We start from the raw sequence: 25,042 nt of genomic DNA, 5'->3' as shown, positions 1-25,042 counted from the left end.
TCGAATACAAAACAACCTAATTTTTTTCAGATTTTTGTAATGAAAAATGAGCTTAGGAAAAATTTTTTAAATTTTCAAAAAAATTTTAGGTTATGATAATATGATTTGGCCAACTTTTAAATAGTATTTTTTTGAGTAATTTTTGCCGTTCTTTTAAATGGCAGAGGAAGAATTTTTAATATCTGAGCGGAAAGACCGAAAAAATCGAAAAAACCGTTTTTGGCTGTCTCGAGATGCATCTCGGGACAGCCAATTTAAGGATTTAGGATCCTGACTACAACAACTGAAAAAAACTAAAATTGTGAATTTTGTCATAAAATTTGCTATGTGGGGTTATAATAATATTTGGAACAACTTCTCCAAATAACTTTTATCGATATCTGTAACGCAAAGCAAATCGAATCGCATATCGAAAATTCACCCCGTTTGTGGATTCGCAGTAGGCCGCGCTTAAAATTTAAAGTTCAGTTGACTATTTTAAAAATTGTAAACCATCACCCTGTATGACTGTGCAAAATTTCAAATCTGTATATATTTTTATAGCCGAAACATAGGGGTGTCTTCATCTTAAATGCGACACACTGTATCTTATCAATTTGATAATTTATTGCAACTAATATAGTCGTATTTTTTATAGATTCAAAATATACAATCAAAGTACTGACTAATTCACTAATTTTATCATAAAAAGTTCAAATTGATTATATTGAAGTATTGAACAAATTATTAATGTGGATTAATAATTAATGTGTATTAATAATGTGTATAATATATAATTATATTATAATTTTTGCGGTCTGCGTAGACATTATTTTACGTTCTTTGGACCATTGGGAACAAAAAATTCTGTTGTAATTTTTCTCTAAATTTTTTTTTTATTTACATTAACGTGCTCGCAGCTACTATGGCCACTCGCACGGGACGATTACAAACAAGATTACAAGAGGTATAATTAAAGAGCATTAAAAAGTTAAAAAAAAATTTAAAGTTTATGATACAATGATATTTTTTTAAAAACTGAAGAACTCTGTCTAACTGGTTGGTATCACTTAGAATGTCACATAGCTGCGGTTTGAGTTTGAGCTGTTGTCTTACTACACTGAACTGATGACATTCTCTAAAGTTAATCGTTTTCGAGTTATAAATAATTTAAAACCGAAAAGAAATCGAATAATTACGATTTTCAAGGTTAAAAAACACAAATCAAAAATATTATTTTTGTAACTGCCAAGTATAGAAATTCAAGCTAAAGCCTTATTTTATCAGTTACCAATAAGTAATTTGAGCTTGTTTCATTCTAAAATATTGTTTTTTAGTTGTTAATGCAGCCCGATAGCCCGTCCTCTCATATGCGCTTCATTAACATTTATTAAAAAGCAATGTTTTAGAATATCACGTGCCAAAAAATTTTATAGCGAGCCCCTGGAAGAAGGGTTTGGGTACTCCGCAGTTTCAAAAATAATGTTTTTTATTTTTGTTTTTGAACCTTGAAAAGCGTCATTATTCAATTTTTTTCAGTTTTAAATTCTTTATACATAATTCTAAAACGACTAACTTTAGAGAAAAATTACAAAAGACCTTTTTTTGTTCCCAATGATCCAAAGAACGGAAAGTAATGTCTACACAGGCCGAAAAAATTGATTTTTATAATTTCTAAATTTTTTTTTTAAATAAATGTAGCAATAACTCCGAAACTATGGCATTTAGGTATAGAGAATATAACATAAAAAATAATCAGTATATCATAAGGACTTCGAAACGCAAAAAATATAGAGGGTGTTCTATTTGAAATAAGAAAGTTCATTAAATTTCCAGAAAAACGGAAAACTGACAACAATGTAATTATTACTGTAATATCGGCTGCATTAGAAAACCCCTACCGACCAAAACCTATGAAAAACGTCTCGAGATGCATCTCGAGACAACCAAAAACGGTTTTTTCGATTTTTTCGTTCTTTCCGCTCAGATATTAAAAATTCTGCCTCTGCCATTTAAAAGAACGGCAAAAAGTACACAAAAATATACTATTTAAAAGTTGGCCAAAATCATAACTTAAATTTTTTTTTTAAATTTCAAAAATTTTTCCTGGGCTCATTTTTCATTACAAAAATCTCAAAAAAAAAATAGGTTGTTTTGTATTCAAAAGATACAACCTCTTGAATTTTTTCAGATTTTTAAAGTAAAATTGCGCTCACAAAAAAATAAAACCTAAAAATTCTTCTTTTCTCGAGTTAAGACGTTTTAGGACCTCTGGAAGCTAAAAATTTGCATAAGGGCATAATTTTATATCCTTTATCGAAAACATAAGTAGCGGGGCTGATCGGTGCGGGGGCATTTTTGACCATCTTATCCCGCTATAGCCTTTACGTACATGGGATGTTTAATCGATAGCATCCTAAATCCTGATCTAGAAATAAGATCAAGAATAGAAAAGGCCAGAAAATCTTTCGAAAAAATCAAAAAACTGCTTTGTGATTCTCGAATAAAGTTTACAAAATGGTTCTTCTCTATGCAGTTGAGACGTGGACTCTTTAAACATCAACCGTAAATAAATTGGAGGCCTTTGAAATGTGGATCTACCGGAGAATACTCAAAATTTCATGGAATTCGCACACCTTAAACGAAGAAGTGCTGCATAGAATATGCAAGGAAAGAGAACGTTTCAACACAGTGAAAGTTATACCGAGGCCACATGCTGAGAAATAATAAGTACCAATATGCTCAACTAATAGTGAAAGGAAAGATCGAGGGAAAGAGAGGACTAGAAGGGAAAAGTCTATCGTGTCCAAGAAACATCTGACAATGGAGAGGGCTAAATTTTAAACGGGTGAAGATAGGGAATAGTTTGCAATTGTAGTAGCCAACCTCCAGTGAGGAGAGTGCACTTTAAGAAGAAGATACTTACGGGAAATCCATTAATTCCAACACCAGTCCCAGGAAATCGAATGAGTTTTGACTTAATATCAGATAGGAAGTTAGTAATATTACTGGAAGCTTCGGGTACGTCTTCAGCTAAATACGCATAATAAACATTCAGCAAAAACAAATCAGCAGTTCCTTTAATGTAATTGATCTCTTCTGTAGTAAATTCTGGTAATCGACTCCGGTTATATCCTTGTAGTTCACTTCTAAATTTGACGCGTTCTTTCACGCTTGAGGGCCAATCACCATTGTATATTGGATTAGAGTACAAACCACACTAAAACAAGACATGTGTTTAACAATTACTACATCATTTAATTGAAAGTGGACCACTGAAATCACGAAAATTATTTCATTGCAAGTAAAAGATATGGTTTATAAAATTTTCATTAAATATGTGGCATACTTCATCAACCTTCGATTTTCTCTAAAGCATTCGATTGTGTAAACCATAACATCTTGACTGACAAATTACAGCGCTATGGATTTAGGGGAAAGGCTCTTAAATGGCTTAAATCATATCTTAATAAAAGAAGTCAGTTTGTAAGGGTTGACACGAAGACGTCTTCTTGCATGCCATTAGAATGTGGGGTACCTCAGGGTTCAGTTCTAGGCCCCATATTGTTTCTGATATACATAAATGATATCTCTAGTCTGAACATTAAAGGTAAAATATGTCTCTTTGGAGATGATACTAGTATTACTTGGAGTAACACGGATATTATGGATCTTCGCAATACCATAGCTACAGACCTAGTCACCATTAAATCGTGGTGCGACTCGAATCTCCTGTTATTTAACGTTTCTAAAACCAAAGTCCTACCTTGCAACAGTATGATGCAACCTTTAGTAGGTACTTAATAACAACAGTCTAGAGGTAGTTGAATCGGTGAAGTTCTTAGGGCTTATTGTGGATAAGTCTCTAAAATGGAACTTGCACATTGATGCCTTACACAAAAAATTAAGTTCTGCTTGTTTTGCGCTAAGATCAGTTGCTACGGAAATGAATTTGTCAACATCTAGGACCGTTTATTATGCCCTTTTTGAGTCTCATCTTCGGTACGTCCTTCCATTCTGGGGTACGTGTTGTGCGACTCAATTTGAGCGTATTTTTAAACTACAAAAGAGAGCTCTTCGTTACTCCCTGAGACTCAATAGCAAAGTTCATTGCCAAGAATTCTTTAAAAAATTTAAAATATTAACTCTTCCTTCTTTGTTTGTTTTTGAATCCGTTTGTTTAATCCGCAAACATGCATCAGAAGGTCCAGAGAGACCCACTCACAACTATCCCCTTAGAAACGTGGAGCATAATCTTTATCTGCCAACCCCACGGTCTGAGCTGGTTAAGTGCTCTATACTATACAATTCGAGAAAAATGCACAATCACCTGCCATCTAACATCAAATCCATTACAGCATTTCTCGCTTTTCGCAAGGCCTTGAAAGCTTATTTGCTAGAGAGAGCTTTTTATACAGTGAATGACTTTTTTATAAACGATTTGAATTCAGCAAATTGACTTGCAGGATTATTACTTTCGAGTACTTTTGTACATATTTGCAGCGGCATAGAACTTTTGATTTACTTTCCCTTTCCCTTTTCCTTGTTCGCCTTCTTTTTGCTCTGACGTTGTACACATCTTGTTTGCAAAATTTTTAATTTTTTAATGTGTACTTAATAACTGTAAAATTATATTAAGTAGTATAACTCACGCCATTTACTTGGTGTCTGTTTTTGTTTTTGTTTTGTCTGTAGTTTTTTATTATTTTTTGTTTTTTATTGTATTTTTTTATTTTGTATAAGCTTTGTCCACAAACTGGTAAAATTATATGACAATAAAGCATACCTTACTTACTTACCTTTTGCCTACGTTAAGACAAGGGATCGCGATTAAGGCCCGGTGCAAATTGAACCTAAGCGAGACACAACCTGTGCCGGAGGGACGGGTGGCCCGTGCATTAATTATTTAGCGCACCGCTTATTAAACCCAACCCGACCCAACCGTTGGCTGTCGTTGTGGCGAATAGAGACTGACAAAATCAGTGCGGACGTGTAACGGTTTCTTTTGATACCGGTTCTCAGTGGTACTGAGTACAAATACTGATTACAAAATACTGATGTATCTGATCCTTGTTCTGAATTGAGTAGGCAACTTTAAATCGGTATTTCCGTACTTTAACTCGTAACGTTTTAAAAATATCTTACACGTCCCTAGTAGTCGTAGCCGTAGCGGTATGACATGCATAAAAAGATATCTTACACTGAGTATTTTATTTCTGCACATAATACCTACATATTTAAAATAATCTCAGAGTTATTTAATAATCCCTCCGCTACTGATCGGTCATAAAAAATAACACTTCGTTTTTAATTTTTAAGCATAAACAAAAATGTAATATGCCGACAAGTTAAATTTGAGGGTAATACGATATTTTTATCGATCACGGTTTTAAGTAACATGAATCATTTACACTTTATTTTTCTAATAATGTGTTATTGTAAAGGTATAACTTTGATTATTAATTTTGTATCGCCTCTTATTTAGTCTACCAAAAGTTATCAGAATATAATGACAAAGTCAAAGCAGTTTTCACGGCAGTTGACAAAATCAAAGCGGGGTTTTGACTATGCTAATATTTTTATTTATCATCACCATAAATTGTGCTTAGGTACCATCCGTATTCATTTCAGATACGTCCATCTCGCAAACAAAAACAAGCAAAAATAAACAACTGGCAGTGAGTCGAGCGTCTCTCGGCCCAAGAAAACTGTACGCCGATGACAAACGCTCCCAAGTGAGACCTGCGAGCGCAAGCACTGATCGCAGCTTAGGTTCAATTTGCGGTCCCTCGCTTATATGCGTGCTTCACAAAACTGTCCACGCAGTTCGCCGGTGCAGGTTGTGTCTCGCATAGGATCAATTTGCGCTGGGGCTAAGACGCGAAAAAATCGCGTCGCTAAAGTGGAATTGGACAGGACACGTCGCCAGGTTGTCAGACAACCGATGAACAAAACGTAATATCGAATGGAGGCCACGAGAAGAAGCACTACGGAGCAGAGGACGACCACCAACCAACTGGACCGATGATCTGAAGCATGTTATCGGTAACTGGGTGCAAGCTGCACAAAACAGAGACAGATGGAAAGAGCTGAGAGAGGCCTATGTCCAGCAGTGGACGCGTACGGGTTGATGATGATGAAGACAAGGGATCGGAATTCGTAACTGTTAGATTTTTATCCACGAATGTATGGTCTATATTTCAGTCAAAGCAACTAATTTATAAATAAAGCCGGTTCAAAATAATTAATCAGTAGTGAAATTAAAATCTTATTATTTTATTTAAAAAAAAATCTACAAATGCAATTTAACGTTTTGTAAATTATCTTTGAAGCAGGAAATTATATCGAAACCGGGAGTATAATATATTCGGTTTTATGTCACCAATTCCGCTAAGAATGCGCTTATTACGCTGGAAGCATGGAATTAAGCCTTTTGAAATATGGGCTTACCGCATATTCTTGAGGATATCGTGGATGAACAGAGTAACAAATCAACCGGTGCCTAATGCAGCGGCTAAACACAGAAAGAGAAGTACTGAAGAAAGAAAACTAACGTACTTAACACTCTTTCTCTTGTCGTTTCCCCATTAGTGAGGATCGTAATTTCTACCAATATTCCTAACAATGTTTCTCCATTGGTCTCTATCTTCAGCTGCTCTAGAGCTTCGCAGAATGAGTTTCCAGCTGAATACTTTATTTGGTCGGACCATCTAGTTGGTGATCATCCTCTTGATCTTCTCCCCGGAACGTTTCCAGCAGCAATTAATCTCTCCAAACTGTCGTCACCTCTGCGAACCACGTGACCAAAGAATTGCAGAATTCGTTGCAGACATATTGTGGACAGCCTTTTTTTAATATTGAGTTGGTTTAAAATGGAAACGTTTGTCCTATGAGCTGTCCAAGGTAGGCGCAGCATTCTTCTCCAGCACCACATCTCAAAAGCATCAATTTTTTGGCGCTCGCATGCTCGAAGTGTCCAATACAAGGGCATTCACCAGTCTCATCTGGATATTTTGAGGGATAGATCTGTCTTTCCAAACTTTAGATAGGCGACTCATCGCATTTTTTGCAATACCAATACGTCTCCGAACTTCTGTTTCACAGTTACCATCGTTAGTTATACTAGACCCGAGATAGACAAAGGTGTTTACTATATGGTATTCTTGCAACATGTTAGTCAGTTGAATAGTGTCAAATCTGTTGACCACCATTATTTTTGTCTTAGCTTTATTGATTTTCAGACCAACTTTATTGCTTTCGTACTCAACTCTTCGCAGGAGATCAAACATTTCTTGCTCATTTGCTGCTATAAGTGTAGTGTTATCAGCAAATTTTAAATTGGAGATTTTCCTACCAGCTACTGTTACTCCACCGGCCCATCCTTCTAAAACCATCCTCATGACATGTTCACCATAAATGTTAAATAAGTCACCTCTCTCGGTCTTGAATTGGTTTGAGAACTTCTGACCTAGTCGTACTATCGATATATTGAACTGGTCTTCTTCTTGTAGTGCCTATCAGTTTCGGATGTTGGCGACCCTCATGGTAATCTGTACTTTGCACACTGCTGCTCTGAAAAGATTTGTAGTGGTTGTGTTGAACCACGTACGTAGATTTTTCAGCCACGAAATCCTTCGCCTTCCTGGTCCTCGCTTTCCCTCTACTTTTCCCTGTAAGACCAGTTGCAGCAGTTCATACCTTTCACTGTTTCTCATGATGAGACCGAGGTATTCGATTTTGACTGTTTTTATTTTAATTAACAGCTCTTTTTCTTTTTGCATTCTCAGCAAAACACCCTCATTAGTAAAGTAGTCGGTATAAGATATCTTCAGGATTCGACGATAAAGCCACATCTCAAAAGCCTCAATTTTCTTGCAGGTGGAGTAGATGATCTAAACGGGTGTCACTACAGATATAGGGAATTCTGTGTGTTAGAGAGAGAGGTATGTGATGTCACAGCTGATATAGGAAAGTATGTGTGTTAGAGAGAGAAACATGGTATCTCTGCTGCTATTGGTCCGATTTAAACGTACGACGGCTCGTTGGAATGGGCGGGAGATAACGAATACAAAAAAACATGGCGGCATAGTGTCAAAAGGGCGCTTTCCGATGTGACGACGTCCGATGGGGCGCGTTCCGATGTGACGGCGTTCTAGCGCTGATCGATCGGTGCGCGATAGCAGATGTGCGATCGGTACCTTAATTTTTCGCGGAACGCGAAGCAGATGCGCGGTCGGTACCTTTTTCGCGGATCTCGTAGATACGAAGCGCGCGGCTGGTAATTTTGGAATTTAAATAAAACAACAACATAATGCAATTTTTTTATTAAAAGAACTTAAAAGGAACACAGGCGGCGCAGCGGTGCGCGATACCAGATGTGCGATCGGTACCTTAATTTTTCGCTTTGCGCGAACCAGAGGCGCGGTCGGTACCTTAATTTTTTCGAGGAAGGATCTCGTAGATATGAAGCGCGCGGCTGGTAATTTTGTAATTTAAATAAAACAACAACATAATACAATTTTTTATTAAAAGAACTTAAAAGGAACACAGCAATCTTTATTCGTATATAGTTACAATTTTGTTTAACAAAGTTTTTAATTGTTTTAATAGACCGTCTTCAGGGCAGGGTATCCCAAAAAGCCCCCAACTGAACGTTCCTGCTGCTACAACTTTACGTGTGTATTCGCTGTACTTATAATAGGTATTGTTTTGAAAAAAGTAAATAAACCCATCCGTGTACCGGAATGCTGATGTTATTTTATTTGGTATTCCGGGGAAGAGATCATTTATTGGGCCGCGGTTTAAGACATCTCCAGCTTCATTAAATTCAATGTATGAATTATCATTGTACAATAAATATGTTTGACCGCTGTTTGTTTGAAATAAGGCATTTATTTTGGTTCTCGTAGGTATAGAAGGAAACATAAAACTTTTTTGAAGTTGTAAATTAGGGAAAGATGCGTCGTAATACCGATTATTGCTTACAGTTATTAAGTGTCCCTCGGAATTCTGAAAAACATGTGAAACTTGCGTAAACCTCAACTCTTTAGGGAGATAATCAGTAATTAATTCTGGATGTTGTGGAAGACGCATCTCATTTAAATCAAACTTCCATAAATATTTGTCAGACCCAACGTACATGCGATAATTTGGAAACTGTGGAGATGTAGCTAGAAACATGAAATCGGGATACTGAAGTAGACAGATGTTTTTTATTGCAGGTGTTGTCGGCAAATAGATCCTATTTTTCGAAAGTGTTGTTTGCGTAACTGGGGCTGTTGACATCGATGTGGGGGCTTCTGTTTGTCCATATAGCCTGCTCATTGCCTTTTTATCATCATCACCAAAACTTGTCACATCTTGTTGATACCAAGGATACATAATAGACGAATCGCTATTACTATGTTCTAGTCCAAGGGTATGACCAATTTCATGCAGTAGGACAGCCAAAAAATTGGCTTCACCATCAGGAGCTCTGCCATTTCCTGCATACCACCATTCATTGGCATCAAGATGGATTTCGATGCAATCGTTTACGCCAGGATAGTATGCGTGAGCTAATACTTTTCCAGGACCATCGAAATTAAATGGGCATTTAGAGGTTCCTTGACAACTTGCTCGAAAACTATGATTATTTGACACCACAGTTATAGTAATATCCGGCTTTGAAGAAGGTATTATTACTCGTTTAAACTTTAAATTAGATATTTTCTCCCATCTAACGAAAGCGTCTTCAGCAAGATGTATATAAACTGGATTACTAACAGCTTGAGGAAAATACCAACTTAATGTCGTTTTATTCCACTTCGAATGAATTGCATAGTTATTGTCGCCAACAGAACATCGAGGCTTATTCATCATCATATTCATAGTATCATTATTTAATGTTCCGGTCACCGGAAGATTGTATCTTTCTTGAAATTCAACTAAGGCCATATCTATACTAGAAATAGCATTACTTGATGTATTTAGATATCCAAATCGTTTAAGAAAAGAACTAGCATACTCCAGAGTGCTATTCTCTGCATACACAGATACAGAGAGCAACAATAAGACATGTAAACAGACAAGCATCTCGATTTATACTAAACCCAAAATTTTTTGGTAAAGTTATTTAAGAAAATATTTGAAGTAAAAATCGTTGAAAATAATTAAAATTGATAATTCACATATCGCATAGGAAATAGCGGTTGAAGGTCTAATCACATTACTATGCAATTCTTCGTTATCATACCGCATTTTGTTATTGAGCTATATTTCTTATCATGTGCAGAGAAAATGTTGGAATTTTTCAATGATTTTACAATGATAAAACTGAATATAATTTTGCGCACGCAAACATTCTACAACACGTCATAGGGTGAGGCACGCAACCATATAAATTTCAAAATGCACCTCAGGACGGTATATTCCATAGTCTATTCCCTACTGTTAGTGTGCGCTCGTTGTGGTTCAACTAGTTTTCAAAGGTAAGTGTTCTCTTAATTATTCTTTATTAAATATTTTCGATGTTTCTTGTTTGATTTTGAATAAAACTTAATGTTTTCTGCTCCGCCATTTATAAAATCTCTTCATTCCAGCTGAGATTTATTATTTCGACATTAAATAATTGTCTAACTATCGTCATTTTGAATGACATTTATTTTTTATTTTCTCGTAATTATTCGTTTTTAAATCTTTTCGGTTTTTCAAGTTTTTGGTCAGCTATTTATAAAATTCCTTCATTCCAGATGAGATTTATTATTTTAGCACCTGATTGTCTACAAAAAGACCTCATGCCAACATGACAATTAATCTTTTTTATTTTCTCATAATTATTCTTTGTTAAATCTGTTCGGTTTTTCTTGTTTGTTTTTATTAATGTTTTCTGCTCTGCTATTTATCCCTTCATTCCAGATGGGATTTATTATTTCGACATTTGATTTTCTACAAAAAAAAAAAAAAAAAAAAAAACCCTTGATGTTAGCATGCTGAATGCCAAGTATTCGTCATTCTTTGTAATTATTCTTTGTTAATTTTTAGTCATGGATGCGTGTGGTAGAAAAGTACTCGATGTCGTTGAAGCAATTAGAAACCTGAAATGGGTTTTTATTGACAATGCGGATAAGTTTGAGTACGAAGCCGAGCGAGCTGTTATAAGAACAAGAAGGTACACGGTAGAAGAGTGTAACGAAGAAGCTACCAAATACCACAAGGGAGCAAGAATATGTGAAGACTATCTCTCTGACGTAATATGCATGTGTTGCTTTTTAAAAAAAATAAAAAATCTAGGGCTGACTGATTTCTTAAATGACCTAAAAGATGTTCTACCTACTGAAGATGAAGGGGTAGATACTGTAAATACATGTAGATATAATTAATAAATAATATATTTTATTTTGTAGTTTTCATTTCAAAACAACATATCGTTAAAATTGGAGGAATTTATGAAAAAGATCAAGGAACTAAAGGAAAAAATAAAACAATTTGAAGATAAACAAATAATGTTTAAGTCTTTTAGTAAACTGCACTTAAGGACACCCATAAGTAAACCGTACACTATGTAATTGTTGTTTTAATAAATTATTATAATACTAATTGACTCTTTTATTTATTTATAATTAAGAAATAAAACAAAAAATAATATAATATATTTTTATTTTTGCATTAAAAAAGTATCATACAACCAAAATACATTAGATAAAGCACAAATACATTTTTCACTATTATGATAAAAACAAGCAGGTTCCTTAACTTCTAATGTTGGTTGTACATCCAATTCGTATAAAGGAATAGCAATGTATTTTTTTAAATAATTTTTCTTTTCCATGATAAGGATATCGTTCAGAATTAAGGAACATACGAATATTTGTTAAATTGCAGTGATCAAATTTACTCATATCTTTCAGCATTTTTCCTTTTCGACCATCATGGAAAGCTACTACAATATGACGAGGACTTTCTAATTTTATAGTTGTTTTTACTGGCCAAGTATGACGTGTTGAATTATTTAAAGTGAGATATTCAATTAATTCCCAACTTCTAAATTTTATAGGTAGTTCCGTATTATTACGAACTATTTTGTTTAGCCGCAATTGTTCGCTAATATTAGGTAAAATATGAGGTACATTCCAATAAAGTTTATTAATTTCAATTTTTGGTTTTTCTGTTTCATCTGTAGCAATAATAGCATCAATATCATCTTTTTCTCGTATCAAGACTAATTCCTGTCTCATATTAATGATAATTCTTTGAAAATCTTCAACAGGAAACATAGAATAGTAAAACTAGTCAGATCATGGAATGGGCGATATGGTGCTAAAAATTTAATTTCTAGTGCCCGGTTTCATAGCAGAAAAATATTCAATGACAATTTAGTAGCTATAGAACTGATTAAATCAGATCTAGTTTTTAATAAACCCTTGTACATTGGCATGACTGTTTTAGATATATCAAAATTATGTATGTACCAATTTCATTACGACTATATGCTTCCAAAATTGGGCGCAGATAAATGTAATTTAATGTATATGGATACCGATAGCTTTATTTATGAACTGTACTGTCATGATGCATATGAGGAAGTAATAAAACAAGATCTATCAAAATTTGATACATCCGATTACGCTGTAGATAATATCTATAATATTCCTCGAGTAAATAAAAAAGTTTTAGGAGTAATGAAGGATGAAAATAAAGGAGAAATTATGACAAAATTTGTGGGATTACGATCAAAAATGTATACTTTTAAAGTTCAATCTGGTCGAATCACTAAAAAAGCAAAAGGGACTAAATATAATATAGTAAAAAATGTTATAAAATTCGATGATTATGTAAACTGTTTAAATGATTTTAAGGAACAAACTGCTACTCGACACTCCATTCGGTCATATAGCCATAACGTTTATAGTATAGAACAAACAAAAATTGCGCTAAGTCCTTATGACGATAAAAGATATTTAATTCCAAATAGTTTTAGAACCCTACCATTGGGACGTTACAGTATTTTAGAATAGATTTTTTTTGTAGATGAATGTTCCATCATTGACCGACCTGTCTATCAAAAAAATCTGTGAAACAACAGTATCAGCATCATATTTCATCGAGCAGTCCCCCTTGCCGTGGACATTAACAAAAATAATATTAAAAAAATTTCCTTTATATAAATGGGAAACGATGATAAGCAGTGCTAAAAATGATCCTATTCCTTCATATAAAGGAATAGAATTTATTGCTTGCTCTAAACACATACCGTCACATTTAAGAAATGTCGTATTAGGAAAGTCAGATTGGGGGAGTATATTTGAAGATGATGTAGATGAATGTTCCATCATTGACCGACCTGTCTATCAAAAAAATCTGTGAAACAACAGTATCAGCATCATATTTCATCGAGCAGTCCCCCTTGCCGTGGACATTAACAAAAATAATATTAAAAAAATTTCCTTTATATAAATGGGAAACGATGATAAGCAGTGCTAAAAATGATCCTATTCCTTCATATAAAGGAATAGAATTTATTGCTTGCTCTAAACACATACCGTCACATTTAAGAAATGTCGTATTAGGAAAGTCAGATTGGGGGAGTATATTTGAAGATGAACACTCCAGTTATTGTGTATGGGCTAATGGATATTATCTTAAGCAGCATCGCCTAAACGTATGTAAATCATGTTTTTTTGCATTCAAAAATGCTCATGAGACCTTAAATAAATTTTTACTGGTGCGTTACGACCATACTCACGAAGTTTATGATGCTGATGATATCGTTGAATGCGTATATCAGCAACCATATTATTGGTGCAATAGTTGTTTTACTCACGTTTTATTCGATTTAAAAGATTACGAGTCTTGCGTTAATGCATTACATGAAATGCCTAGAAATAACAGGTTTGATGATTCTGAACCAGAAGTCTGAAGTAGGCAGTAATATTGATTCTTTTGAGACGAATGATAGTGTCGAATATCCATAAGCTACTATCTCTCTTTCTCTCTTTTTTTGTAAATAATAAAGATAATATAATGTTATTTTTCTTTCTGTATTTTATTCTATAATAAAGATATATGTAAACATTTTTATTTGTTTTATTATGAGCACTTCCCTCATATGAGGCGCTCAAAGCAACAGTGACCTAATCCACATCCCACAATTTTACCAAAACCCTTTTATTACATTAAAGTTATCCATTAAGAGATGGCTTTAACGTAATAAGAGTGTTTTCGTAAAAATGTGGGGCGTGGGTTAGACCACTGCTGCTCTGAGCGCCTTATCATCACATCATAATAAAAATCTTATACTTTTTATGATAAAACGTTACGTTTTATGTGAATCTTATATGTTTTACGATAAAACGTTACGTTTTAGGTGAAATAAAACTCCAAATTTGCAATTTTTATCATTTATTTAAATCATTAATTACCTTAATTTTATAAAAATAAATGAACTCCCTAAGAGCATTGTTTGTCATATCATCTGGCATTATAGAACAACAAGCATACAATATTTGCAAGGGGTTTAAACTATCTGCAGCATTTTTACAAAAATCTAAAACATTATAATAATATTCACAAAAGTTCAAATTTTCTAACAACTGCATACGAGGTGATAGCACACTAGTGTTAAGTTCAACAATTTGCTTCACTTCTTCTTCATCCATATAGTACTCCACACCATGCTTCTTAACAATAATGAATTTACAATCATCGTAAACTATCGGGGTAACAGTGCAGTATTCTTCGCATGGAAAAGTTGGGTGCATGAGGTCATCAGTTGATTGGAAAAAATCAATTAGTTGTTGTGTGATGATTGAAATAAAGGAATACCATTCGTATGCGCTGAGTGATATTCTGGTAGGTTTATATTGTTGAGATAAAATCACTGCAGGCGAAAATGATCTTGCAGGGCTTATACCACATTGTACTTCATAGCCCGATAACGTGTATTTTGTTGCAAGCAGGTAGAAAACTTCTGATTTGGCGGCAGCCTCATAATTTTCCAAAGCTCTATCTAATTCTTGATTATAGTCTTCGTTGCTAGGCATATCGATGCTAAATTCACAACCACCTGAGGAATACCCACTATCTTGAGAGCCACCTGAAGAATACCCACTATCTTGAGAGCTCATGTTCACTTTTACTGACATTGATACTGAAGCATGAGTTCTTTTATAGTCCCCTACTCCTTGTGGTAAAAACAACCTCTTTGCAAAAAATGTATTGCTATGCGGCGGATTAAAAGATAGATCCTCCTAAACTACGTCATTAACGTTAATCCAGCTGTTATGTTTGCTGTCCATACCGAGCCATTTCACATACATCTTATTGCCTTTTCGTCTAAGTACTTTTTCAACCAAGTAAATGTCAGGGTTTAATGTTTTCTGTAATTCTTCTTCGTAAAACCCCCCGCTAATCGGTATACCGTGCATGTCTTCAAGCAAATACGTTATAGGATTTGTTATCTTAACTTTTACAATTTTAAATAATTCCGTCGTCCAATTGGGCGTGTAGGCCTTTTCAAATAAATGTTTTGTCTTTGAAACACGCACAATGTCACCAATTTTATATTTTCTTGGACCAGCCATTTTTAAATGACTATAACTCTTGTTTAAAATAGCTTTTTCGTTGGATTTGTTGACCTGAGATGGTTTGTATCCCGTTTTACTGTGCCTTGTATTGTTGTATTCCTCGGTAATTACAGGTAGAGCTTCTAACCATTTGTATGATCCATGTAAACTGAAATACTTGTACAACTTTGCTTTTAACGTTCTAATGACTCTTTCACAAATGGCGGCTTTTTTAATCGTGTAGGTGCTGTAATGATTAATTTCGTGTTTTTTCATTAAATTTTGAAATTTTCTGTTATAAAATTCTGTTCCCTGATCGGATTGGAGGTTCTTCGGAAGTCGTCGAGTATGGGCGAGAATATCCGAAAATGCTTGAGTAATTTCCTCGCCAGTCTTGGTCTTTAGAGGGCGTGTCCACACATATTTTGAAAAACAATCAATTACGACTAGTATTAGTTTAAAATTTTTATTTTGGTGTGCGTAAGGACGCATTTCGGCCAAATCCATTTGCCACAAGTCATCGATTCCTTTGATTATTGTTCGTCGACGAGGATAGATTTTTCGTGCTGGTTTATGCAATTCGTTCACCACCTGTTCCTTTTCTGTAGACATTTTCTTATTAACGACTTCCAGCATCTACATCTACAACATGTGTGCGCAATAGATCAATATTACGTACTATATCCTGTAATGTTTGCTCCACTTGTTTTAACCTCTGTTCCATCTTCATATCGTGCATCGTATGGTTTGCAAGTGTTTCTGCAGCTTCTTTTATGCTTTTATCCGTATCCTTTTTTAGTGTATTCACATCATCTTTGATTATTTTTTTCAATTTTTGCTCGAGAAGTGGAACTGTGGTTTTATGAAGCTCTTCTCTTACTTGATTTAGTTCGATCGCTAAATGTGGAACTGTGGTTTTATGAATTTCTTTTCGTACTTCGTTTAGTCCGACGGCTAAATCCTGTATATCATTAGTTTTTTGTTGCAACAACTTATTTATATTGTTCTCCGTATCCTTTTTTAGTGTATTCATAGCATCTGCGATTATTTTTTGTAGCTTTTGCTCGAGCAGTGGAACTTCTTTTCTTACTTCGTTTAGTCCGATTGTTAAATCTTTTATATTAATGGATTTTTGATCTAATATCGCATCATGGGCTTTAATTATTGGAAAGTATACGCTACGCATCTCATTTATTAGATTATCAACGTATTTTTTCGTTGCAGCATCACTATATTCTGATGGGTCCTTAACATTACAAATTTTCACATTTTCGGCATTAATGTTTCCGGCAGGAGTATGTGGAAATGTAACTCGTACTGCCTTTTGGGTGATACTGTTACGAGAGTGATGACCGAATTTGTCGACACTCATAATGGAAATGATACCATCATTCTCAGTTACTCTATTATATTGGCTTCTTTTAGTTCATTGATGATAGCCACGATTTCATTGTCGTGAGATGTGTTGCCGGCGTCTTTCGAAGCCACCAAGAGTTTAAGGCGATCAACTAACTCATTGACGTCATCCCAATAAATATACTCTAAGGGTGCAGCGTTGTATGTTAAACGAGAGTCATCCAACCCCGTTCCTTTGACCGTAGATGAAGATGCTGACCGAGCTGTTTTCGTTCTGTGGTCGAGTTCTTTTTGTGAACGAGTTGCATGCTTTTTCATTGTTGCATCAGATGGTTTGAATAGAGGTTTAATAATAGCATGGTATTTTTCTCCGCTGGAACCTTTAAGGCGTCCTAAGGTATCCAGATGAATCTCTGTGTTAATCAGCAGTGTTTTATACTTTTGTAAATCCTCATCATTATACTGTTCTGGGTTTGGGTTGGCATAAAATAAAAGGTGATATAGGCCTGGCGTACCACTTAACCTACGTTCTTCAAAATCCTGTTCTCGAATTATTACTATGTCTCCAGTGTTTTTGTCAAAGTTTATTCGACGTTTTCCCAATATCCAGCCACTAATACTATCGTAAAATGGACCATAGTTTTTATCGATTTTATCGTCTTTTATCAAATATTCTTTTATGTACTTGTGACTTATTGGAGGATAGTGGTCGATATATTCGTCTGTGGCGTCCATCGGAATCTCGTTAGAACCGGAGATTGGCTCTTGAATGTTTTCATCAGATGCCTCGGGTGCATCAAGAAATACATCCTCATCCTCCTCCTTTTTCACCTCTTCTTTTTTAACATGTGCAAACTTGTTAGTGATAGTATGATGTAACGTTTTTGATGATTGAGCAATATCCTTGAGAGGCTTCGAGATTGGTTTAAAAAGTTTATTTAGTGACTCATCTTGCTCTGTTCTACCTAACTTCAATGCCAAATATTTTTTGCGAATTGATCTAGCCAATTCGGTAACTTTCTTCTTGCGAAGGGCAATGGCGACCGTATCATCTGACATTTTGCTGGCGACTAAACAAACAACTTACAATTTTATATATTTATCAAATCCTTTGCGGTATCGCCCATTGTTGAGAGCAAAATCTTTCATAATTACCACAGTATCATACCTATCTCTCCAACATTCTGAACACATTTTTTTAAATTCATCAAATGACATGTCTGGCGATACGTGTTCATCAAATATATGTTTCAAATTTATCTCATCTTGCTTGAACAGTACAATCATGTTACAATTGTCTCTTATTAGCTGCTTCGGTATTTTTGAATATGTTTGGCATAAGTAAGCGGCATCGATATCTTTATGTCTGCACATGGAATAATACTCGCGAATCTTGTGTTGGCCATCACATGCGACATCGTCAAATAAAAACACAGAGTTTGGTTGAGCTTTGTTGGGATCAATAATTTCTTCATTGTCTTTAAATGGAAAATACCCAACACCTTTGACTTGCGCTATTGCATCCCGCAATAGTTGGTATTTCGGTTGAAAGAGTGATTTTGAATAAACATAGACATTTTTAAACTTGACGCCATTTGGACTAAATAAAAGTGATAGTATGGCGTTAGTTTTTCCACATCCACTTGGGCCACAAATAATTGCTCTGAATGAGTTTGGTAATAATTTTCCATGTTTACTGTTGGTCGCTTTCTGTACAATGTCTAGATTATCAATTGGTAGCGTCTGCTCTTGTTGAATGACCCTCATCGTGTGTCAAGCATAGTAAAAAGATGAACAATATATTACCAATGTCACCACATGCATGATCATCAGTCCAATGTTGGTGTTCAAAGGGGAAGGTCTTTTGAACTCTCTAATTAATAAACTTCCAGTTGAGCTTCATATTCCTGGTTATCAGTATTGTGGACCTGGAACAAAACTAAAAAAACGTCTTGCACGCGGAGATCCGGGAATTAATCCATTAGACGCAGCTTGTAAACAACACGATATCGCTTATTCGCATCATACATCTCTCGAAGAACGTCACAAGGCCGATAAAGAATTGGAAGATAGGGCTTGGGAGCGATTCAAGTCTAAGGACGCTAGCTTTGGTGAAAAAAGTGCTGCTTTACTTGTAACCGGTGGAATGAAAACGAAAAGAAAGTTGGGAATGGGATGTCCTCGTCGTCGTGGAAGAAAGGGACGTTATTCTTTCAATCGGGATGTGGTACCTAAAATTGCAAAGTCCATGAAGAGAGGAGCATCGTTAAGAGATACTGCTTTGACAGCTGTACGAATAGCAAAATCGGTAATTAAAAAACTTGGTGGACGAAAAACAGTTGATCTTCCACGAGTGTTGCCACTAAAATCTGGAGGTTTCCTACCCCTCATACCCCTATTTGCAGGTCTTTCTGCATTGGGGGCTTTAGCCGGTGGTGCAGCAGGGGTGGCGAAGACTGTGGTTGACGCAAAGAACGCCCAAAAGAAATTGGAAGAGGATATGCGCCATAATAAGGCGATGGAACACATCGGCTCAGGTCTGTACTTGCGTAAGAAACCAAGAGGCGGATTCGGTTTGTATCTGAAAAAAAACTTCCAATAAAGCTACCCAATCGTCCGCTGTACGACTTAGAGATTGCGCATTACGCGAAAACACTTAAAATCCCACATTTTCGAGGTGTTTTCATGAATGACACTCTGCCTAGACACGGTCCTCGAAAACGTGAATGCGCAATAGTTAATCTAGATGCATCATCACACAGCGGAACACATTGGGTAGCATATAGAAAGATAAACAACGACGTAGAGTATTTCGATTCATTTGGTAATTTGAAGCCGACCAAAGAACTTGTTAAATATCTAGGTACACATACAAAAATTTTCTATAATAACCATCAGTATCAAACCTACAATCAAATCATTTGTGGACATTTATGCCTAAAGTTTTTATATAATGGAGCATATTAAAGGCATGGAACTGCTTCTGGACCATATGTTTCACAAAAAACGTTTTGAAGGATTCAGTGAAGAAGAACTAAAATTAATACCGCTAGATTATATTATACGAACTGTAGAACCTATAGAATTGTTATATATATGGCATAAATTGCCTGGGGAATATCGACAAGAATTTAACCTGCAGATACTACTTCCCTGCTTCGTGCATTACAACAGACCTGATTGGAGGACTCATTGTGATGGCCCACCCGGTTCTCAAGCATCTTGTCATTTATGTAAACTTGCTTTAGAACAAATAAAAAAAATGTGAATAAATTTGTTTTTTTACTGTATATAAACCTATTAATCTCTTGACCTGAATCAGTCATCATGTCGCAGTTGTTGAGAGTAAACAGCACGAATAACATATTCTCGTTTCAACCTCCCACACCGATCGTATTAGATCCGAAAAAAGATTACGAAATAGCTCTTCGATTTTTCCATTCTTACAACAGTATACCAAACATCGAAAATTGCAAGTTTTATTACTACGATGTCAATAACCGAGTGCAACATTTTGATTTCCCCGATGGATGTTATGAAATTATCGATATTGAGGAATACATACAAAAGAAATTGGGGGCTGCCAATACATCTAAACCTGACATGATATTTAGTCTAAAACCTAACCACAATACGTTGCAGTGCGAAATCTTCAGTCAATTTAAAATTTCATTTCAACCAAATGACAGTCTTGGTACAATATTAGGGTTTTCTCCCGTAATACTAAATCCTAGACAGACACATTCTTCAGATCTACCTGTTAGGATTATTAAAGTATCTAGCATACGCTTTGAATGCAACATTAGTACCGGAGCCTTTGACGGTAACAGACCTGCTCACACGCTCTACGAATTTGTCATACAATCAAATCCGGGGTACGCAATTGACGAAACCCCTCACAATTTGTTGTATTTACCTGTTGTGCCACAGCGTGAAATTACCAATATCACTGTGTTGGCTGTCGATCAAGAAGGACGACCTGTGAACTTTAGAGGAGAAGAGAGCACATTGGTGCTGGAACTTAGATCAAAAAGCAGATGGGATTAGTAATAGAACAATCTACCCAGAGAACGCCATTAGTTGTGCAACCATCTCAGCAGCAATATCTTAAACAATCTACCTACAGAACACCATTAGTTGTGCAACCATCTAAGCAGCAACATCTTACGTCCGCAAACAAATTGTTTTTACAAACGTTGGGTTTTAAACTGAAAAAATGACTACAATGTATGGAAAGAGAGCGCGTTCAAACAACATCACAATGCCTCCAATATTTGATATTTATCGTAAGCCAATATTTGATGAATCGATTCGAAAGGCTGAATACCGAACTTATGCACCATTCATCAAATCATTCAACTGCAATGATATTGTCGAATTTAGCATTAATCAAGTTGACTCGTTTTTTGCAATGAGCGAAACCTTGTTATGCATTAAAGGATCACTCGAAATAACTGGAAATGGTGGCGTCAAACTAGCAAATAATGTGGGTGCCTTCCTTTTCGATTCGTGTACGTACAGCGAAAGCGCAAGGGAGATGGAAACAGTGCGGGATCCTGGCATCGTAAGTGCTGTACGTGCCATGACATGTTATACGCAAGAAGATTCTAATTATATGGTTATGGCTGGATGGAATTACCCTAAGGATCCAATTCTAAACGCTGCAGATCATTCATTCAGCATACAGATGCCTCTTAAGCATGTTTTCAACATTTTTAATGATTATCCATTGATTACGTGTGGTCGTCAAACAATAAGACTAGTTCGAGCTCGAAATGATAACGATTGCATAGTTATTACAGAAAAACAAAACGCTGACAAAACTACAACTGTTACAACCGCTAAGATTAACATTACCAATATTGAGCTTAGAGTGAAGCACATATTCCCCAATGATGATATTAAATTGGAACTCATGAAATCTATTCAACAAGATCAACCTATAGTTATTCCGTTTAGAAAGTGGGAATTACATGAATTACCTGCTATTACGAGAGGTGCCAGGCGTGAAGTTTGGGCTGTTAAAACTAGCACATCAGTTGAAAGACCTCGTTATGTCATTGTTTTCTTTCAAACCAACAAACGCGACAAGATTACAGCTGATCCTACTTTATTTGACAATGTCAACATCCAAAGTATTAGATTATCGTTAAATGGAGAATACTGGCCAAACGAGAGAATGCAATTGGATTTTAGCAAAACCGATTACAATGAAGCCTATTTTAACTATACCGAATTTTATCCTAGCTACATACATTCCCAACAAAAACGACCTCTACTCGATTTCTCAGCTTTTAAGAATCGTGCATTGTTCGTTATCGATTGTTCGAAACAAGAAGAAAGCATGAAAGCATCCACCGTTGACGTAAAACTCGATATTGAAGCGAATAACGGTTTTCCCGACAATACCAAGGCCTATTGTATTATTATTCACGACTGTGTAATGGAGTACTTCCCTCTCACCGAAATTGTAAAAAGTCTAAATTAGATGCATGAGGTGTCAGTAGTACACGAGCAATCATCATGAGAATAGCATTCGTAGATATTCAGGGATTCGTTGTGGATGGGTGGTTTGTTCCTAAAGAACTTTCCATTGAAATAGGTTATAAACGAAGTCATTACATCTTTTTGCCTCCGAAACCATTCAATGCGCTAAGTAATGTGGATAAGAAGACCGCATCATACGTGGAGAAGAATCTGCTAGGCATCCGGTACTCTGATGGAGAAGTTGAACTATCTGAAATAAATAAGATACTGCAAACCGAGTTGTTATATACAGCTGACTGTATCTACGTTCGAGGGAAACAAAAAGCAGAATATTTGGATAAGAAACGCCACGTTTTTGGAATTTTTCCTCATATTATTGATGTTTGCAAGTTCGATGGTACGCCTCGTGCTGCTGGAAATCTTGGTTTTACTGCAAACCCCCCATGTCATGCCGCTGGATTATTTTCATGTGCAGAAACAAATGTGAATCGCCTGCGTGACTGGTTTGTCAATAAAATAATGCCAATGTAATTTTTCTGTGTACAAAATAAATATTTTTTAGAGTTATGGGTTTTTTATTTAAACGCCTTATTTATTGATCAAGTCTTATATTACATGATGATTCAAATTTTCTCTTAACAATTTTAAATATAATCTTTATAATTAAAATAAACACTGAAGCTAATATTATACAAGTCATTGCAAAAACATTATCTATTTCACTTTTCATGCTTTCTTTGTTCATCGTTGTTGGCGCCGGCGTCGATAACATCATTAATAGTAATTGGATGAATTCGCCTTGTTGGAGTTTCCCTAAATAAGTAATCCGCAGCACTTGAATATTCTTGTCGCAGCTGCTGACTAAATTCCTTAGGTGTCCAGTCTATGCTGCTTCCCAGTGATAGGTTCTCTATTTGTTTTATAACCTTATTTTTATCCTCATAAAATAAAACCTGACTTCTTAACTGTGTCAGTTTTTCTCCAAATTCTGCTAATTTACGTCTATACTCATTCAAAGACATGATGTTACTACCTCACGTCGCGCTGTGAAAATAAGGCCTTGCGACTGAGCTCCCCGTGACAATAAGGCCTACGCGACATTTCACGAACCCACGTGACGTTTTGATGTGGCGTTTTTACGTGCTTTGACGTGACGTTTTACGTGACATGCTTTGACGTGACGTTTTTACGTGGCGTGCTTTGACGTGACGTTTTTACGTGCTTTGACGTGACGTTTTACGTGACGTGCTTTGACGTGACGTTTTACGTGACGTGCTTTGACGTGACGTTTTACGTGACGTGCTTTGACGTGACGTTTTCACGTGACATTTCACAAGCCTACGTGACGTTTTGATGCGACGTTTTTACGTGACGCGTTGACGTGCTGTGTTCCTTTTCTTTGCAAGTCAGGTTGGTCGAGTGGTCTACGGCGTCGGCTTTAAGCACCGATGGGGTGCGAGGGTTCGAATCCCTCACCTGACACATTTTTATAGATGACCAGACACGTCACATTCTGTTAGGTACTGTCAGGTACGGACAAGAAGATTACGTGACGTGCTTTGACGTGACGTTTTCACGTGACATTTCACAAGCCTACGTGACGTTTTGATGTGACGTTTTACGTGACGCGTTGACGTGCTGTGTTCCTTTTAAGTTCTTTTAATAAAAAATTGCATTATGTTGTTGTTTTATTTAAATTACAAAATTACCAGCCGCGCGCTTCATATCTACGAGATCCTTCCTCGAAAAAATTAAGGTACCGACCGCGCCTCTGGTTCGCGCAAAGCGAAAAATTAAGGTACCGATCGCACATCTGGTATCGCGCACCGCTGCGCCGCCTGTGTTCCTTTTAAGTTCTTTTAATAAAAAAATTGCATTATGTTGTTGTTTTATTTAAATTCCACAATTACCGCGCGCTTCGTATCTACGAGATCCGCGAAAAAGGTACCGACCGCGCATCTGCTTCGCGTTCCGCGAAAAATTAAGGTACCGATCGCACATCTGGTATCGCGCACCGATCGATCAGCGCTAGAACGCCGTCACATCGGAACGCGCCCCATCGGACGTCGTCACATCGGAAAGCGCCCTTTTGACACTATGCCGCCATGTTTTTTTGTATTCGTTATCTCCCGCCCATTCCAACGAGCCGTCGTACGTTTAAATCGGACCAATAGCAGCAGAGATACCATGTTTCTCTCTCTAACACACATACTTTCCTATATCAGCTGTGACATCACATACCTCTCTCTCTAACACACAGAATTCCCTATATCTGTAGTGACACCCGTTTAGATCATCTACTAGGTGGTGTCTGTGAGAGTCCACGACTCAACTCCGTACAACAGTATAGGAAAGATATAACATCGCAGTAATCTGACTTTTATGGGTATCGACAAATCATGACATTTGAACAACTTTGACATTTTTTGAAATGCAGATCTTGCTTTCTCTATCCTACATTTGATTTCTATAGAATGGTCCCAATTTTCATTGACGTTCGTACCAAGGTAGGTATATGTTTTTACTCTTTCTATTTGTTGACCATTCACACTGATTCGTCCAAATTGCTGTTTGTTCTTAGAGATAATCATACATTTTGTTTTCTTAGTGTTTAGTGAAAGTCCGAATCTCTGACTGACTTCCGCGATTCTGTTCATTAACTCCTGCAGGGCTTCAGA

General features: G+C 36.0%; 2 protein-coding genes across 4 annotated transcripts in view; one reads left to right on the top strand and one right to left on the bottom strand.

Moving 5' to 3' along the window:
* The window catches only part of LOC114333357 (myrosinase 1), a 117,769-nt gene that overhangs the window by 66,310 nt on the left and 26,417 nt on the right, over nucleotides 1-25,042 (bottom strand). Inside the window, exon 5 of one of the 2 annotated variants that reach the window (XM_050643387.1) lies at nucleotides 2,906-3,199. The exons of the other annotated variant lie outside the window; for it this stretch is intronic. Within the exon in view, the coding sequence (XP_050499344.1) occupies nucleotides 2,906-3,199 (294 nt within the window). The remainder of the gene's footprint in view (nucleotides 1-2,905; nucleotides 3,200-25,042) is intronic. 2 annotated transcript variants of the gene reach the window in all.
* On the top strand, nucleotides 9,507-14,033 carry LOC126879963 (uncharacterized). 2 transcript variants are annotated; one of them, XM_050643390.1, is made up of 3 exons: nucleotides 9,507-10,448; nucleotides 11,002-11,306; nucleotides 11,364-14,033. In XM_050643390.1, exons 2-3 carry the CDS (start codon nucleotides 11,004-11,006, stop codon nucleotides 11,523-11,525), a joined length of 465 nt encoding a protein of 154 aa, XP_050499347.1. In that variant the 5' UTR covers nucleotides 9,507-10,448; nucleotides 11,002-11,003; the 3' UTR covers nucleotides 11,526-14,033. The 2 variants fall into 2 exon arrangements, with proteins under 2 accessions (XP_050499347.1, XP_050499348.1); XM_050643391.1 differs by having other exon boundaries at nucleotides 9,507-11,306.

Source organism: Diabrotica virgifera, chromosome 2, assembly GCF_917563875.1.
Source record: "Diabrotica virgifera virgifera chromosome 2, PGI_DIABVI_V3a".
Classification (NCBI taxonomy): domain Eukaryota; kingdom Metazoa; phylum Arthropoda; class Insecta; order Coleoptera; family Chrysomelidae; genus Diabrotica; species Diabrotica virgifera.
This window is presented reverse-complemented; position numbering and strand designations above follow the sequence as displayed.

Excerpts from the sequence above, each read along its gene's own strand:
- LOC126879963 (XM_050643390.1), top strand. The coding sequence starts at position 11,004 with ATGGATGCGTGTGGTAGAAAAGTACTCGATGTCGTTGAAGCAATTAGA. Across the intron at positions 11,307-11,363 it reads TACCTACTGAAGATGAAGGG|TTTTCATTTCAAAACAACAT; the intron begins GTAGATACTGTA and ends TTTATTTTGTAG.